The sequence below is a fragment of the Epargyreus clarus genome, unplaced genomic scaffold (assembly GCF_041222505.1).
Source record: "Epargyreus clarus isolate Ecla_fem2 unplaced genomic scaffold, WU_Ecla_fem_2.2 ptg000018l, whole genome shotgun sequence".
Classification (NCBI taxonomy): domain Eukaryota; kingdom Metazoa; phylum Arthropoda; class Insecta; order Lepidoptera; family Hesperiidae; genus Epargyreus; species Epargyreus clarus.
The window spans coordinates 1,262,780-1,282,086 of NW_027332226.1; the positions used below are offsets into that span (position 1 = coordinate 1,262,780).

General features: G+C 35.8%; 1 protein-coding gene across 1 annotated transcript in view; it reads right to left on the reverse strand.

Moving 5' to 3' along the window:
- Positions 1–19,307, reverse strand: part of Msp300 (Muscle-specific protein 300 kDa) — a 170,090-nt gene that overhangs the window by 61,480 nt on the left and 89,303 nt on the right. The window contains exons 28-30 of the mRNA XM_073082697.1: positions 12,037–12,169; positions 11,323–11,495; positions 9,843–9,994 (exon numbers count right to left, since the gene is read on the reverse strand). Coding sequence (XP_072938798.1) covers positions 9,843–9,994; positions 11,323–11,495; positions 12,037–12,169 — 458 coding nt within the window. The remainder of the gene's footprint in view (positions 1–9,842; positions 9,995–11,322; positions 11,496–12,036; positions 12,170–19,307) is intronic.

Sequence of the window (19,307 nt, forward strand, 5' to 3'; positions counted from 1 at the left end):
AAATAAACATCGATCGCTTTCACATTGCGTCTTGGCAGACGACCGCGTGCAGCAATCGATAGGTTCGCCGCCATGACGGTGTCTCTTTTCCGCGGGGCGGCGACGTCTCGTTGTCATAGCCACGGACGCTTCGGATAACGAACACATGTAAACGTGTAAAAGTAAAGATTACGGGTGCTAACTTTATTATGGTTGACAATGTTGTTAAACGTAGCTGGTTAGTAATTACCTACATTTATAGAATGTTTTGTGTAGCACGTCCACTCGCGTGCTGTAATTTGCAGTAGCAACGTGCTAACACTAAAACGTTTCAAAGATTAGTCACCCCTCTTCGTGTTCTCTCGTGTGCAAAATATGTTATAAACTTACAACTTTGTTATTACAACCTAGTTCTTATCTATGTAAATATAACATTTCCCTGTAATTAGGTACACTTGAGTATTTTTTAATGAATCAATCTGATTTTATCAATTTGGGTCTCGTAGCGCTCTAGGATTTTAAAGTATCCTAAATTAAGTTCTTATGAATATCTTTCGCGTAACTATTTAATTAGCGATTTTGAGTTTTAGCTATTACTAATACGAACAACGAGCTATTTACTAATACGAACAACTACTGAAACAAAATTATCTTGGAACATTCATAAGTATCTAATACCTACATATTTTATACAAATATTATTCAAATTAAAACCTTACACTAAACAATAATACTGAAAAATGCTATAAAAACTTCACCTAAACATATTTTATTAACTTTGTATGCCAATGAATGACTCACATGAGTAAAATGAATTATATATATCCACGAGCGTGTCCACTCCATTCGCGTATAAATCTACAGCTTTTATTATAAAATTCGAGCGACAAACGTCCGTGCACTCAACCTAATGGTAAATGGTCACTCTCACTACCGATCATGGACATCTATGACTAACTCTATATAGACCAGGTATTACCGGAAAAATGTGCGGTGCCATTCCTGAGGACTACTAATGTCGCGTCACAAATAAGTTAGTCGGCATTCATATTCTTGCAACGCAAGGCAGAACTGCTGTTACTAATGTGTGTGGTAATATTTCCCCTATCGAACCATACTACCACCATTCAAAATACTAAAACTTTAACACACATTTACTAATTTATACTCTCAACTCCTCAAGCACACGGATGTGGCTTAAGCAAAGCTGTGACGCGCTACGACAATATTGAAGTCATTAAGTCATCTGCGGAGATAATTCCGGCACCATGATGTCACTGGGAGCCTCGCCGCATGCCTCGACACCACGAGTCGGGGCGACGAGATATTTTTCATTTTATTAAAAATACCAACAGAGAATTCGGTTGGGTGAATAATATTTTCGCTGAATATAAATATTACGTACCAACTGAATTTTGTTTTAAATTTTATTAAGTCTCACGGTTTGACTGTTTCGTCCTTTCAGCGTTTTATTATCGCTCGTTTTAAATTAAACAGGTATCCAATATTGGATTTCCTATAAATGGGTACGGTGGTACCAACTACCCCGGTCGAACCATTGAAAAGCAAAAGGCTAAAAGCAAAAGGCATTATAAATGCAATCTAACCTAAAATGAACTGTAATAGTTCATTTTTAGGATATCTTGCATTAATGTTTACTGAGTTTAGTAGAAACTCACAGGGTTTAACCGAAGAGCAATATTTGTATTGCAATCGGTGCTTTCGTCTTATGAATATTATACTGCACTCATACACACGTAAAACGGTGAAACTTTATGGTTTGAGTGCGTAAGCGCCACCGGTCTCACCTAATGTTTAAAGTGTTTGCTCCCCTATGTTGCATCTTGTATAATTATGTAGTGTCGAATAAGGCATAAATATTTGTAAGAGCTATTACAACTTAGACCTCAAGCATAACAACACATGCAGTTGTGTGGTGAGTGATGTGCAATCCTATTTGTGGTACATTACACACCAGTTAGTTACCAAGACATGACCTGTATACTCATTTAATACTTTAGTTAAAGAAAAACTTGTGAACACCTAATATCAGATTGACTATATTACACCAATGTCTACTGCTTTGTACCAGATTATAACGGAGATAAGTGATACAAATATTTGCACAGGGGATTTAATTCAGCACACCTTTAAACGAGTAACAGACCTACGCTTTAGTCATACAATACGACCGTATGGTAGTTTAGAATGATTTATTGGAATATGTTGTACCCATTTTGTTCATTACGTCATTACGCTTCTGTAGCCGAGAACCACCCGCCCTTGACCGTTCCATATGTGTGGATACCGACTACATCACCATAACAAAACTAAACTTTATACACGACAGCGAACTATAAAACGACGTACGCACTCGTAAAAAAGTTCAAATTCACACGACGCGCTTTCCTGAAGCCAATTTGGCGTATTCTGGGTGTGTATGCCAATGTATGTAGCTAGCAACGAAGCCAATATGATCTTTATTGAACAAAAATAAGGTGCGAATTGAATGCTAACGTGTTTTGAATGGAGCTTGGTCAAGGCGCACGACAATGCTCGCAGAATTTTAATGAACCACCGGCGAATTTTTGCCATAAAATATTTTTAAACAAAACAACAATTTCTTTACGTTTTCGGAAGGTAGTTAAGCTTGTTTGCAAAAGGGCAACGGTACTCCGGGTTTGTTTTTAATCTTATTGCATTACTTTTGAGATTTTCTTTGAAAAAGAATAAAATTTACAGACATTTCTAGTTATTAGTTGATAATTTCCAATTACAAGTTGGCGTAACAGATTTACAAAAGTTTAGAAACTTTGGATACGGTTGGGAGTTGAATGAATGACCGCTTGTAGCTATCATGGGCGCTCCGGTGCTTTGGAGGGCACGGTGAGCCGTCGACCCCGGTTGTTGTCATTGAACAGAAGCAAAACATTGTGGAAAGCCTTGCAGTTTAAAAATCCGACGCGGTTAGACAACTCTCCGACAACTCCGTTTGGCAATCCGTATCGAAGCAACGTGAGGGAGCCCACGAGTCTCCCTCGGTGAAACACGTGCCAAGTTGGGGGACATAAAAAGGGTTGCAAAATTGACAAGTTAAGTACCTAAACGAAAAGGACGGTACAAGGCGATTATAATAAAATTGATGTTTGTAAATTTAAACTGATTTATGTAGAGCTGATGTTTATTATAATTTATAACCCAAAATACTTGCATGAATATCGATCGCAATTCTTTTTAGTAACACGGTGAAGCATCTAAGTAGGTACTCTTATAATACTAAAATTGAACACTTAAAAAAACCCAACAAACAGAATAAAGGGGCACGCATCGCCCTAATATATCATTAGAGGATGATTCACGATGCATAGGCATAGCACATGCGCATATGCCGAGTGCGCATGTGCCATGCACCCTCCGAGACCTCGCCAGCACATCCTCTGCGAATCGGAGGGGAATTTGTAATGTAACCGATACCAACATGTTTTTATATCGAGCTACGATTGACGCTTACGATTGGGTTCCTTGGATCGCTTCGGTGGGAGCGCTGGCAGAATATTTAAGAACCATGCCAACTTTAAAAGGCAAATTCAGGTCTCATATATTCCGATCCTGTAGTAGATAAAAAATACTGTATAATGTATACGTTATTCGTTAAACCAAATGAAAGTAGGCTGAACAGAGTAGGTACAACTCAACCACACTACTCAGCCACACACAACATTATGCAGACAAAAATAGCTAAGATTATCAAAATAAAACAGCCTTTAAATAATCTTTAATTTGCAAACATACATATACCTAATTGCACCTGTCGAAAAGATCGACAAGCATTCTTATTCATATAACAAAACTATTAGCCTCTATACTCATCTTTCGGACGTATCAACCCTATTTACGAGGGGCCTAAAATTACGCGAGAATTCAGCTTTGTATCGTGGCGAAAATAGTACGCGGGTTTTTGCTGTTTCATTTAGAGAGAGACGGAGAGACGGTATCGACAGACATCGGGAGGTTACTATTTATACATCATTCACAAGATTGGAACTACAATAAAGAGTCGTAATGATGGATGGAATAGACAATAGTGTCTAGGGTAAATTGAATTTTCACTTAGTCACTATAGTTAGTTCTGCATAATAAGTTAAGAGATCTATAAAAGTGATTATGGGGCTCACGGTGACAGCTGCTCTCAGAAAAGCTGAAGACAGTGGCGTGGAGGCAGCTACTCAGATTATCCACCAAGGCTTAGCGTAGCAATACCACTAATCAACCAGATATTACCTAAAAACCTGGTCCTCAGGGATAGAAAACACGCTCATGAATATTTATAATCAAAATAAGTAATCAATCACACGTGAAAATCGTAAAAACACACATCAACATAGCACCGTGTGAATGATGTCAATGCGGTGAGAATGTGGATATTTTAGCACGTATTGTGCAATGTTTGGGAAGGAAGCGAGAGTCCCGCGAACAATCTAATGGACATCCGTTTTACTAATTGTTTGGCATGCAAACTGTTTTGAAATACAATATGTTCGACATTGGGTCAATTTATTACTAAAACAATTTCTACTTCCAAGATTTTCGTACAGTTTACTGAAAAAACTGACTTATATAATATGATAGGATCTTTGTTATAATCACAAACCGTTTCTCGTTACTGCTTTGTTTTTAAAAAGGTATAAAGGGCTACCATGATGTATCTACTTAGCGGTAATAATCACTTAAGCACGCTTCGACTACTAAAGGTGCAATGGTTAATCTTTCATATCATTTTGCTTAAAGGAACTTATAAGAAATTATACAAATTAACCTGTAACCACGACGAGACACGATTTCTATCACCTTGAAGAATGTTAAAACAACCTGTAAGTGCTCTAAACTTGGATGAATCGAACTGTAAATCCATCAATTCGACTGTAACGACAACTGTAAACTTAATTAAAATAAACCAGAGAGCACCGTAAACTATACAAAAAAAAACAGAGCGAAACAACGAAAATACCTCGGGAACATCAATTAAAGCGCCAGAAAGCTCGACGCCATTTTGTTGACAAAACAAACTCGGCAGGTAATAAATTAAAAATTAACGAAAAGTGGTCTCTACTGCTTTACAATACGCAATTAAAATATGTTAATGGTGCACAAAATGAATGTTTGTGTGACGAGCGAAGTGTTGCGGCCGCGGCGTCGGCCCGTCAAGATGTTGACGATGTGCCAAAAACTCACTTCCGGCACACAATCCCGTGGAAAATGGAGCAATGTTGCTCGTGGTAGACATCGATCGAATAGTATGCTTTCAAGGCGGTACGAACGATACCGCATCGAAATTATTATGGATTTAATTATAATTCTTACTCGGTAAATGGAAATTGCTTACTCGATAAATCAACAAGGTACGCATTAAAAGGAGGCCCTAAAAGAAATCTTACGAAAGTTCTTTCAAAAGTTCTTTGAAAACTCCCCCTATTGCGGAGAGACACGTGCCCAGAAGTGGAAAATTAAAAAGTGTTGTAACCATCTAATTATTCGATTTCCATTCAGCTTAAAAAAGAAAATACACTTTACCGCTTTGGTAATACGAAACGTGACAACGCCAAAAGTCCGTGATAATATTAGATTATTTTGCGTTGTAATAAGCCGTGTAATAAACTAATAAGCGTATTACTTTCCAATAATACTAATATATGTAATATGGAATCCCATTACAATATTCATATGAAGCCTTAGGATGGTACCTGACGTCGGGGAATTAATATCATTGGGTACATAGTCCTTATGCTAATAATATAGTTAGTAATCATTTATTTACAGTGATTTTAAATAATGAAGAATCTTAAAGACTTTCGAATATACTTCATAATTTCATCTAACTATTTATATTGAAACAAACTCGAAGTAACCGAAGAGACGCTCAATTTTTTTTTATTGAAACCGATCACATATGCGTAACTACTTCTGAGAACTAACATGATCACCTCATATGTAAGTCAGCCGGTATCCAACCTTTCCATCAAAATGGTGACTGCTTATCCCCCGGCCGAAACTAAATGGCTCTACCATCTTTCGAAAACTTGATTTGAAATCACAAACGTTAGTACAGTGAGTTTAATTTATTTGTGCATAGACTTACCTCATCACAAAGTTTTGAAAACAAAGACTATGAGAATTTTAAGACCTTGAGCACTTGAATCGTGAGTACTAAGTAGGTACTTATCGCAGCAAAAACTATCTTTGGATTCTGCGCCTGAGCTAATGTAGACAGATGTACAAATAAAAGTTTGTTTAATATCAACCGGCACTAAAATATTATTATCTCCGACAATATTGGTTCATGGCGAGTTGAACGCAACACAACCAAAGAGCACAAACTGAATAGAAATTGCGAATAAACGTAGTTTATGATTTGTAATTGACAACAGATTTTACTGATCATGTTGTTATTTTAGCAAAAACTTTATTTTCCCGCTTTTGGAAAACAACCATGGAAGTAGCAGTAGGTATTCATCCAAGCTTTGGGCACGGTTCTCCTCTGACTATGATGAGGCTTCAGGCGAAACCTACGACGTCAATTAGTTGAGTGATCGTACCCATATAAGCCTAAACTGCAACCCACGGGTATATCATCTTCCAAGCATAAGCAAATTTCGTTATTAACAAAAAATGGACGACAGAAACGGGGGTCTATTTTCAAGAGTATAAGTAAGAGTAAGAGTATAAGTAATATCCATAATAGCCATTTCCATACATCCCGTATTCTATGGCCGCCGCCTCCAGGCGAATGTTATTGTAGCGTTGTGCCGGAGACGCGTGCTCAGACGCCAACAAAAATGGCCGCCCGGCGATAAATAACGTGCAGTTTGCAGCGACTCACTCATGTATTTACTTTGTGAGTGTTTCATGTGAAATGCAGAGAACATTTAGTAAATTGTCAGCTATTACTTTTATGGACACAAAGAAGCAAACGGGCGTTTTTAGCAATAAAATTGGATTTAACATTTTATCGCGAAAAAATTATCCCCATGACATTAAATACCGTAGAACACGTGTGAACACAAGGCAGATCAACAATGACCCTAAGACCTATGGTGAAATCTTATCGTACCCTTCTTACTATTGTCATTAAATAAACAAATTATCCTATTTCTTGTTAGAAATTATGATAGACCTACATATTATTCAATCTTTATAAGAAATCCTCTAGTTCCAAAAATATGCTACTCTCTTAGTATTTCGCATACTGCTTGATTTTTTCGCATTATTTTTGCACCTCGTCTTAGTTCTTAAAATAAAATTTCTCAAGGGTGTGTGAAGTCTACTAATTTGCATTTGGCCAGCGCGGTGGACCATTGCCCAAACCTTTTTTACTGGAGACCCATGCCCAACAGTGGAACAATAATAGGATGACCACGGCAAATATTGTAACCCCGTATTTAAAAGATGTTTATTCGGGAACATACTATATTTTCTTTCTTCGTAAAGTTCATGTTAGGCTTATATTCAATTTCTTTCGGCAGAACAATAGTCTAAATAATTAGTTATCAATTTCTTGGTAATAACCATAGCATTTGTATAGTTATCAATTAATACAACAGTGTTAGTTAACTGTGTTCAGTAAAAATAACTTATTTTACAACTTTATCGTCGTTCGTTTAAACAAGTGTTTTGTTTCAACAGCACAAGTTAATTTAAATCCACTTATGTCATTAATGCAAGCATATTATAATGCTAATTATTTTAAGTTTTCATTTTTCATTAGCACCACTTACATTTTAATTAATATTATTTGACAACCGATATAATATTTTTACTAACCACTGAAAAATATTTAAGTTAAAACAAACTCTCTACACTATTTGTGACTTATAAAGCTGAATGTATATCTAAAGAAATGTAACAGACACTGACCGGTCCACGTCAGACAAAACTATCAGTCTATATAATTAGTACGAGTATTCATATATCTTCGGTAACATGACCCGCAGACACGGACCGTGCCTGAAATAATATTTAATAGAAAAATAAGATTTGCTATGACACGACAGGTTCAAAGTTTGTAGATATAAGTAGAGCCCAACAGAAGTGTCAAGCGCTGCTTTGAATAATGTGGTAAGGATGACAAACGCACGAGGCGTTCTAAGTACGAGTAGCCCTATCAGCAATCCTGTCTGCGACTGATTTCAGATTTTCATGGACGGCAGTGGTCACTAACCATTGGGTGGCCTGTAGGCCTACTTAACTTCCTCTATAAAAGATAGTTTTTAGTTTATTGTGCACTTAAGTGGTAGTTTTATTTGCGGAAAAATTAATAGCATCAATAAAACTGTCGTAAAATAAAACCAATAGACACTGAGACTATGACTAAAACCGTAAAAATTGTTATTGTTCTCAATTGTTTTGAATTTCTTCGTAACACTATGTATAAGCACGTTGTATAAACTATGTAAACACGATCTATTGTATTTCATCTACTTAATACATTTATTACAGAAAACTCATAGTAAAAGGGTTCATCTACATCAACAGGCATAGAGCGTATCAGACAATACAGTTTTGCCTTATAAAATGTGTAATAACGTCATTATCCACCGTTACAACTGCGCAGGCACGTGCCTGTAAAGAAAAACATGTGTCTGGGATGTTCAATGTCTGTAGATATGAAACTAAACCGGGTCTAAACAATATAAGGATTTTTTTAAATCCCCAATAGAGCTCAAAAGTGGCTAAAAATTTGTTCAGTCAAAAATAAACTTCATGTGTGCAGGTCGACTTTTAGAATAAGAAGAGTTTATATCATTCCGCTGAAAAGTGTACGTAAATTTGAAAGACGTTATGGAATTTTTACAGCAATAATTAATTTCAAACGTAAAGTCAAATTCATCCAAATATTTTCATGTTAAGTCATATCGTTTGTAACTTTATCTATTTTTTACGGGCAGCCGCTTCCGTACCGATTCCGATATTTATATTTACGTATTAAAACCAAACAACTTTACATTTCACCCTAAATAAATACAACAAAATAAAAATACCCACAGACCTATATTAAAACAAGTCACAAAAGCTCCAAAATTTACCTAAATTGATCATAAAATCTTCTTCAAAAAATATAAAAAGACAATTACACATAATTAACACAATAATTGATAATCAAGTCCTGTAACAGACAAAAGACATACGTCTTCGATTAACTTCGATTAAAAACAGAGACTAAGCGAAGCTTTCACTGACCTTGACATCCATGAACCTGAAACTAAACTGGCATTACTTATATCAGCACGTGCACTACGACACTCAGAGCTAATATAAGCAGCATGCACGGTCCCACTAAACGTTCCAACTAAGTCTTCATAAGATTATACCTATACCTTTCTCATATATTACTATGAAATTAAGAAAATACCGCTTTGAACAATCTGTTCCTTTTAAAGACACAAGAAATTGACATTAACAAGTTTATCCTGTTTGTAAATTATTTACAGAGTTCAGAAAAGGTTCGCAATATGTAGGAAGCTTTGTATTTATATCAAGTCCTTAAAGAAAAGTAATCATTTATCACCGTAACCATAATTCTTCTTGAAAGCAAACTAATCCTAGATGCCTCGATAGTACATAGTATAGATTAGCCAACCCTATTTATCACCTATAAATCTTCGTATGTACCGCATTTACTAGAATAACGTAAAAGATAAACCTAAAATCACATTACATTTCAATATGAGAGAGAATTTGTGACACTACTACTACAAGTTCTTTATGTGGACTACATTCCCTATTTTTCAATTTTAGATCTTCATATGGACCGATAACTATAACGTATCTAGCTCACAACACATATCACACACACACGAAACACTCACTTCTCGTAGGCCTCGACGAGTTCCTTCACGTTCCTTTCAGTGTCCTGGGCGGCGTCCTTCGAGTGCGGCTTCAGCAAGCTCACCACGAAGTCGGCGTGCTCCAACAGATCGTCCCGAGTCTCCTCCAAGCCTGATACTTCACTTTGCAGCTCCTAGAGCAAGAGAGAGAAGATTATGGAATTGAGAAAAATGTTTAGAAGACTAAGGGAGATAAACAAATATTAAATGTATATAGGAAGAGAGGAAAATAGAAATAGAGAGAAAGACAAAAAGAAAGTTAACATTGAGAAAGATGAAACAAGATTACTTGAAGACAGTAAAAGACGATCGAATAATACAATTGAAGATGATAATGACTAATCGTACATTAGAATAATTATTTCCATTAAAATATTGATAATCTAATCAATGGATTCTAGTTAAAGACAAATGTTTTATTTTCACAGAATAACATTATACTACACTAGTGACATTAGCGGTCGTCCCACATGAAGTCATTGAAAGTTTGTAAAGACAACTTAAAAGATAAACTTCATGATAGGACATTGAAAATTATAAAAAGTTCTAACTTAACCCAAACTAAAGGAAGTGTTTCAAAATTCCACAAGGATGTTTTGTAAGGAGTAAAAGTTTATATCTGATAAAAGCATTCTCAAAATCTTTCGATTTAAAAATAAGTGATGAATAGTCCGAAGCTATTCATGTAACCAATTTTCAAGTTGATGTCTCTATCATTAGCGAGACAGTTTCAATAGAAGTAAAAGTGTAGAGTCATTTTTCATTGAATTTTCGAAAATCAACACAAAAGACTCTACAAAAAGCGAAGTCGCGGTCTGCTGCTTGGAATATCAATATTTGTATAACGATATAAGATGTTTTGATAAATAAGTTTCGCTGTGTAAGTAGACTGCATTAAACACACAATCATACTAGTGCATTCTCCTTTCCGGAGTGACTTGCAAATAAATTCTAAGAATTATTTGTTTCCGTTGTAAATTTGTTAAACATTCTCTGGGATATTGCTTCAATTTAATGTAGTCAGCCTTTACTTGAACTCATTTTACTTCCATTTCTAGATCCTAAATTCGTATGCAATAAATGAATGAATTTATGCCAAAATTCGCGTTACGATTAGATTCCCAAGTTTCTATCATTTTATTATTGACACATTGCGTATCACGCATTACATATCCCTGTTGTTAAACAATTAAGAACATTAGGAGGGATAACTTCCCTGGCTGAGATGGGTTATCCTTTCTTAAAACTTTGTCTTTGGTTATAACTTTCGACTCTCTACAATAATGTCATGATATCCCTAAAATCATTACTCTTACTTCCCTCTCTGCCTCTCTATGTGTTGTCCTACTCCCGACATCGACAGATCGAAATCTGAGTACGTTAAGCTTGTCGCGTTCAGCGACAAGCTTATTATTTATATTCCCAAGTAGCTCACCCTCAGCAGCTACATCATCCAGCTCACCTGCAGCGCATGCCGTGTGTCCAGCGCGCGGCGTCGCGTGCGCGGCGCGTGGTCGAGCTGTCGCAGGCGGTCAGTGGCGGCCGTGACGGCGGCGGCCAGCGCGCGCTGCGCCTCCGCCAGCTGCCCCCAGCGGTGCAGCTGGCTGTCCGCGGTCGCCGCGCGCTTCGCTAGACCTGGACAGGTGTGCAATTGCTAGTTTACTTCTGGAAGATTGCTGTACAAGTATCGATATGTCGTAATGTTGCAGCCTCTAGCATTGTATGTCAATGGACGGGAAAATGATAAATTGTAATGTAAATGGAAACGGGAACAGGATTGATAACGACACGTTTTTTTTTAATATGTTAGTTATTAAAGGTAACTAAGTAAATTGAAAATTTGTGACGCGTGGTTAGACGTTAATGTAACATCTGACAAGGGTGAGGGAGAAGACGCAAAATCGGGAGAAGATGTAAAATGTATTCGTCATAACCTAATGTAAGTGCTACACCCTCCTACAGTAGAAAAGGGTGGGATATTGCAACTTCTGCAATTGCAAATCTACCAAGATATTTATAAAAAAATACAGGATGTAAAAGGATATTATAAAAACAATGCGATATTCAAATACGAGAGAATATTATTAAAAAAGTAGATGAATATAATAGCTCCACTATTCAAAAATGCTTGAGGATATTCATGAAACTACAGATAAAGGCTTCGCAGGTATCCTACCTTCGCAGGCCACGTTCCATCTGTCCCCGAGGTCCCTGGTGCGGTGCTCGACGCGCTCGCCGCTGGCCGCGTCCGCGCCGGAGCACAGCTCCCGCGCCCGCTCCCGGACCACGTCTAGGAGCGGCTGCTGGTTCTGAGGTTCAATATACAAACGTATTCTTTAATAAAGGTAACAAAAGAACTCGCAGTTAACTTAACTGTTATTAGTCACTGCTGCTCAGGTATATTTTCAATGAGATAGAATGCAGGTAGGATTGATGTTCTTCTTATGGTAGGCAACAGATGTGTCGCTACTCCTGAAGTATAAGTATCAGATAACTTGTTGTACGTATACGGAGTTTCTTGGGCCGCTTCTTCTCTATAGTGAAACACCTTCCGAAGCGGTGGTAGTTTCTATATAAATCTATTTTGAATAAATGAGATCTGATTTGATTTGATATACAGGAAAGTTTTTAATCGGCATAAGTAACTCACTTACCAATCACAAAATATAATAAAAAAATATTTACATAAAATTCAAGATGCCAAAATAGTTAACATTAATTTTTGTACGTTAGCATAAATAATTAATTTTAAACTTATAAATATGAAAAATGTAAACATTCTCGGATTCGTACGTGCAATGGCGTCGTGCCAGCCGGTTCTCAGGCGGCAGTAAAATCGCTAGTTTATTACTAATTGATCCCTTTCCATTTTAAACAAGAGCTTAAAGCATGATTCACAAGCCTTTACATAATCCTTCATAAACCTACACTATTGTTATATACACCTTTATAAATACTTCTATTTCAGTCGTAAATTATATGCATAGAACCAAACACAAATAACAAGTAAAAGAAAACAAAGTAACATTTGACAGTATCCTTGTCCGATGAAGGCATAAAAATCCTTAGATATTAAGTTCATTATATACCTAACACATATAAAGAAGTAAAGTGTAAACTGAGTTCTTCTTCTTAAATACTTTACAAAATATAAAAGGCTTAAGTCGTTTCAACAATATCTAAAGTACACTCACGAAATCTTCAATTACAATACTTCCTTGAAGTCTCGTTAAACACTTAATTACTTAACACTGCACTATCGAAACTTAGTTACCTATTTACCTACCTAATAATGACTAAATAAGTACTAAGTTACTAAGTAACAAGTCAGAATCCAAATAAGTGAAACGATTGCACATAATTCTGCCTAATGCCACAAAATAAAACCGGCGGAGTTGCATTCCTCGAGTGTTTACAATGTTATCAGCGGCCCGATGACTGATAACACGCTGATAACGCGCTGATAACAGCCGCTTCTAGAGAAATTCGATTAATCTCTTGTTTCGCACATTATTTAATGGCGCCTGTAACACATATTCGTTACCTGAACACATAATAATATTATGATTATACATAAACAAAAATAATTGTATTTGTAATTCCTTCATAATAATAAATCTTAACACAAGTATTCCTGAATTTAGACCATACCAATTTCACAACATAAAGTACTGTTGTATAAGAAGCAATAAATTTTCTCTTGTTATTCTAGAGTTATAACCTCAGGCTTGTAATTTTTTTTGGAAACGAAGTTCGCATAAAAAATTGTACACCATTTGCTGTAATGGTGAGAGAAAACATCAAATGCATACACGATATGTAGAATTCTGGCGTAGGCTACATACCAGAATGTCATAATTATGTAGCTTAGGTGCGATACGAAATTCTCTACGGTGTGAGAACTCTACCTACCACTGATTAACGTAGAAAACTGTCGCCTAGAAGAAAACAAGCGAAATATTAGTTCATCATCAGCAACCCATTACTGTCCCTCTGCTGGGCACGGGTCTCCTCTCAGAACGATAAGCATTAGGCCATAGTCCACCGCGCTGGCCAAGTGCGAATTGGTAGACTTCACATATCAAAACCATTTTTTGTTTAAATATTAGTTGATGCCGTCAAACTAAAATAACCACACATCACACATGCATCCAGTTCACGGAGGAAAACTTAAACATACAACGTTGCCGACATTGACCTTGTCAGCCTTCGCAACGCCGCGCTAAATATAGCCGGCTTAGTTTGGACTTGCCCGATTACGGTGGCGTGCTTACAGCGCACCGTGACGGCGATTTACGTGACTGTCCGTGTTTTACTTATGACATTTTATTGATTCTCCAGCCCTTGAAATTCCACTGCTGGACTTATGTAGACATCCTCTAAAAAAGGGGTAGGTTTGTGAAAGGGGAGTCTAAAGTAATAACGTGCGTTCGCGTCGCCTAGATTTGAAGTTTATTTTTGTTACCTTAATCTATAAAAAGTTGAAAATATTGCCGGCCCAGAATACGTCCTAATATTCTGCGGGTATTTGCCTATCTTAAGGTGGGTCCAGACCTCTAAAACTCGATACGGCTATCTTGTTTGACTTACCTGATCTCTGCGCAATCCACGGGAACAGCTATGCTAATGATGCTATTTGCTATGACCGACATACGACATAAATATTTTTTAAGTTTACATTTAAAATATATAGATATATTAAGCTTTTCTTATTTGTAAGGACCCTGCTCTTAATTTATGTTATTAACTATTATAAAACAAATCGGTAAACTTCTTCGACTTATAAGTAGGTACTTCCTCAATAAAAACTTGACAAGTATTCCTGAAATTGAATTTTTATCCGAAAAAATGAATTAAATTGACACCTTTTACATTTCCAAGAATGCTAGATTGGATAACAGTTAATTTGAAACAAAAGAAGTTTAAAAAAGATCTACGCTTCATTGCCTCCCACAATAGTCGGATATTTACAATGGAGCTATTCGTGCTAAGGAAAATGTACAAACTCCGATTGTATACATTTTGGGATGTAAATTCAATGGCTTACTGATGTAAATAATGATAAATATTGAAATTAATATGTCTGTTAAGACTACTGCTATTTTCAAAGTGTATTTACACGCTGCGAATATTTATACCGGAAAGGTCAGGAATTATTATTATCTCGTCTATAAGATAAAGAAAATATATTATAATTGTCATTTAGCAAATCCGCTTTAATTTACTTTCAATTTATGTTTTTCCACTAACAAATGGAAGATTAACAGATCTTCGAAACGGCTGTCGTTTTGTTGGATTTACATCCACATATAGTCATATTATATTAGTGTAACATAAGATCCCTTAAACATAACCTAATTATAAATTCTGTCTTAAACTTTGGACGTTGTTATGCAAATGATAAATTATGCAAATCATCATTAGATGACATTCTTTTTATATCTACGATGGTAAAAACATTATCGTATCCCTTTAAATTTCTCAATTTGTGAACAATTGTAAGCAAAGTGGTATCTCCTACCCTTAATTATGGATTCAAATCAAACGCATGTAATATGTATATTAACATAAAATTGGTCATATTATATGAAGAATTTATAACTTATTCATTCTTATTCCGAGACCAGTCTCTTATTTAAAGTAAATGAGAATTTCCCAAAACATTATAAGACAATAATAAAAGTGCATAACGTTATGAAAGACATTCCTCGTCTAATCTTAACGCGAGTTAACAGACTATTCCCATACGCAGCGCTCCCGCGCGCACGGTACTTCAAACCTATAATAAAACAAATATATATAAATATTTACATACGTTATAATAATAGACTGTACAACAATAGGCCGGTCCCATGCGACCGCACGTTGTGGTTTCCACTTCAAACACACGTGTGTTTGTAGCAAAAGTTGAGTATGTGGAGCTGGTACTGTTTTAAAACTCTCCTTTGTGCTCTACTATTGTAAACACTAGTATATGTTACAGTTAACGAGCATGTGGTTCACCTTTTTATATTAGGAAAGTTGCAACAGGTACATCTGATGATAAAAGAAATAGTGTGACCATGGTGTCCTCGCGTCCAATTGCGAATAGCTCTATCACGTTAAATTTTATGAGATTGAATTTTGCACGTTAACTTAAATATATTATAATTTATTGCAATTCTCCAGTTATTCCAGAAATTTTAAAGAGTTTTTACGCAATTAACAAAGTTTAGGATGACTAGTAAAACATCGTTTAGTAAAATAACATTTATTATGTTATTTAAATCGCATTTTATCTTGAAATCAAATACCGAAAAACTGCCAAAGTTAAACGCCTCTTATAGGCTCCTAAATGCATTTAGGACATATTATCAATATGTGGTAGATAATAAAATTTTCTCCGATATTCTGTAAAATAACACCACAGTAACGGATGCTGCGCGTTTCCCCCGACCGTGGGATGTAACTTGAACTTAACAATGGCACTCAATCGAGTTGCGGCCACCGCAAGAATTTAAAACATTTTAACACAAAGAGCGTTGCATTCCATCAAATATATCGCTCCCGTAGGCACATACGTACAACTACAAATTAACCGGATGATTGAATTCCCGACGGCGGTGAATCATTTCATTAGCGGTGATCAAATCGAGTGATAAATGAAATTGCTTGTCATTGACTGAGAATGATAAAATTCCTTTACTGGGAAACTGAAATATGCAAGAGAATTACAAAGCTGCCCGTATTAGTGAATACAACTTATATAGGCAATGATATTGTATACTAACAGGTTATAAAATATCATTCTATATATACGTTCATACACTTTTTTGTAACAGTGAATTGAACATGCAATCCACCTGATGGTAAGTGACCACTGTCACCCATGAAGACCTGTAACAAACTTCATATAGATCACGGGTTCTATTTGAAGCCGATCAGTACCCTTACCATGAGTTTTTACGTTTTGACAAATATGACTGTTTTGGTATTTGTTTACGTATTCGCCCATACAATTTCCAATTAGCGCCCCTAGCGGATTGTATCAGAACTACAGTGTCAGTAACGTAACATTTAATGTCTAAATTGACAAACTGGCGCTTTATGATTTCTTTCTTTTGTGCGAACATGTGAGACAGACAAAAAGACTTGAACACTTACTTATTGTTACGTTTACTCAGTCTAATGAAGCAAACGGAACAGAATAATGGATTGAGTAAACGTAACGTAAAGTTGTGGGATGTTTTGAAAACTCATGGTAAGGGTACAGATTCGTTGGCACTCCTGAAAACTAAGATGATCACGTCGTATGTAAGCCGGCATCATGCCGGTATCTATTATTTACTTTCAAACACCGGTGTCTCTTCACAATTTATCGAATATGGATTGAATTAATTTATTTATTTAGTTTGTAGAACTTTCCATGATTCCATTGCAGCTGCCCTTCTGTCGCAACCATTTATGTCTCATCATTGTCGTAGCTTATAAGGGTCAATCAAGGCCAACTTACAAAAGGCGTACATAGTTATCCCTTAGCTATGTATTATTTATTTCATTGGGGTCGAATAACTAGTTCGCGCATTGTTCACTTAAAATGGAACAAATTCCCGTTTATTACCTGCAATAACTTTTATTACGTCAAATCGTCTTAAACAAATAATGTTATCGCATTGCAATGATATGTTTACTTTATAATTTGTTAAAGAGATTAGGTAAATTGGCTTACTGCCCATAGTCACAGGAAATCACTAACATGACATATTATGGTTATGGGTAAAATGTTTTTCCTTCCGTCTATCCATTTTGTGGATTATTTTTTCATATTATTTTCACTTACCATCCCCGTTATGACCCTTAATCAAACAGTATATAAAATCAATGTTAAGATTTAAATTGTTTTTGAGTGTTATTACTCAAGATGTTTATTTTAAATCAGTGCTGCCCCCTAATATATCGAAGCTACTACAAAAAATCACTCATAAACAATTGAAAAACTAAAGAAAACAAATCCTAGAATTTCCTTTTTAACTGAAACATCGTCCAAAACATAGCTCGTCCGTGAGTCGCCGATTTCACAAACACTCACCTTCCTTTTACGCGGAATGTTTGACACTTAAAACTACACAAATTAAAAAAAAAAAGTTAATAAAAACGAAAGCTTCTAAGTGAGCACGTGGATGCACTTGCACAATAATAACACAGTGAAATAATGATATTTCCTTGTGCGTAGCGTTCTCATTGCTTTGTGTACAAGCGCCGACTGCCGGCTCGCGCGGGCCTTGGTTCGCTGTTGCATGACATCATCCGTTAAGGCGAGCATGTGCCGGCAAGTTAATTGTGCAATTATTATGTTCGGAGGGCCGGCGCACTAAACTTTTGTGTGCTAATTTGGTTTGCACCAACTGAAACGGAATATTTCGAACGTTGATATCGACGCGGTATACGTAAGAAGTATTTTGTTATAAAATAGGGATGCAATTAAAAAAAAAAACAAAACAGTTTTCAACGGTTTCGTTTCAAAATAAGCCTCAGGAAAGTATAATAAGTAGTTTAATATTCCAACTACGACATTTAAAAATTACGACGAATAAGAATGAGGCAGAACCGCAAATAGAGATGGAATGCAAATAGCGCAGCTTATCTACTATTAATACATTGACACAATATCTTAAGATAAGACAGTTTAATTCCCAGATTAATATGAAAACAAGAAGTGTTTCACGGAAGCCAGGTCCATTAATAGTTTGAAGTAGGTCAGTGAAGACACAGAACGAGGAAATGACTGTCGCGGTGTTGCGGATTTCGAATTATTTTAACATGTTTTTACATTATTCAGAGAGTGATTTATTAAACGTTAGCATAGATAATGTATTTTCAAGAAAATCTTTGAATGCAATTCTTAATTAGATGAGAATTGCAATCCGTAGTAACTATAGGTGCCTCTGAAACTAAGTTTCTACCATAATTCAGAAATTGGAAATAGTATCAGATGGGTATGAAAAACTTTAAATCAAATATATTTTTGAAATTCTTCTGACAAATTTTAAAGAAAGTTTTAGAATCTTAGAGCCTTAGAGTCTAGAAAATGAAGATCTTAGACTTCATTATAAGATTAAATCTTAACCTGGAATTATAAAAGGGGTGACTTATAGTAGCATAGTAAATAACAATAATTGCTATTTATTTAGTAAAAACAAATCAATTGCAATTTCTTTTTCCATTTAAATGATATGCAAATTTTGCTTGCTTGAAAAACTCGTGTACACAAATAAATTCCTTCAATCAACTCCAGTGCAGTGAAACCACATTATGATAAAATATTGCTTTCCACATCAAGTTACCATTAGAAACTTAAATGCATCGTTTATATTATACAGTTGTTTGAACGTAACAGTTGCACTATTTTCTCGTTTGACTGAACACCGCGGTTTAAATATAAACTAAGTTAACGGCGTACTAATCTGA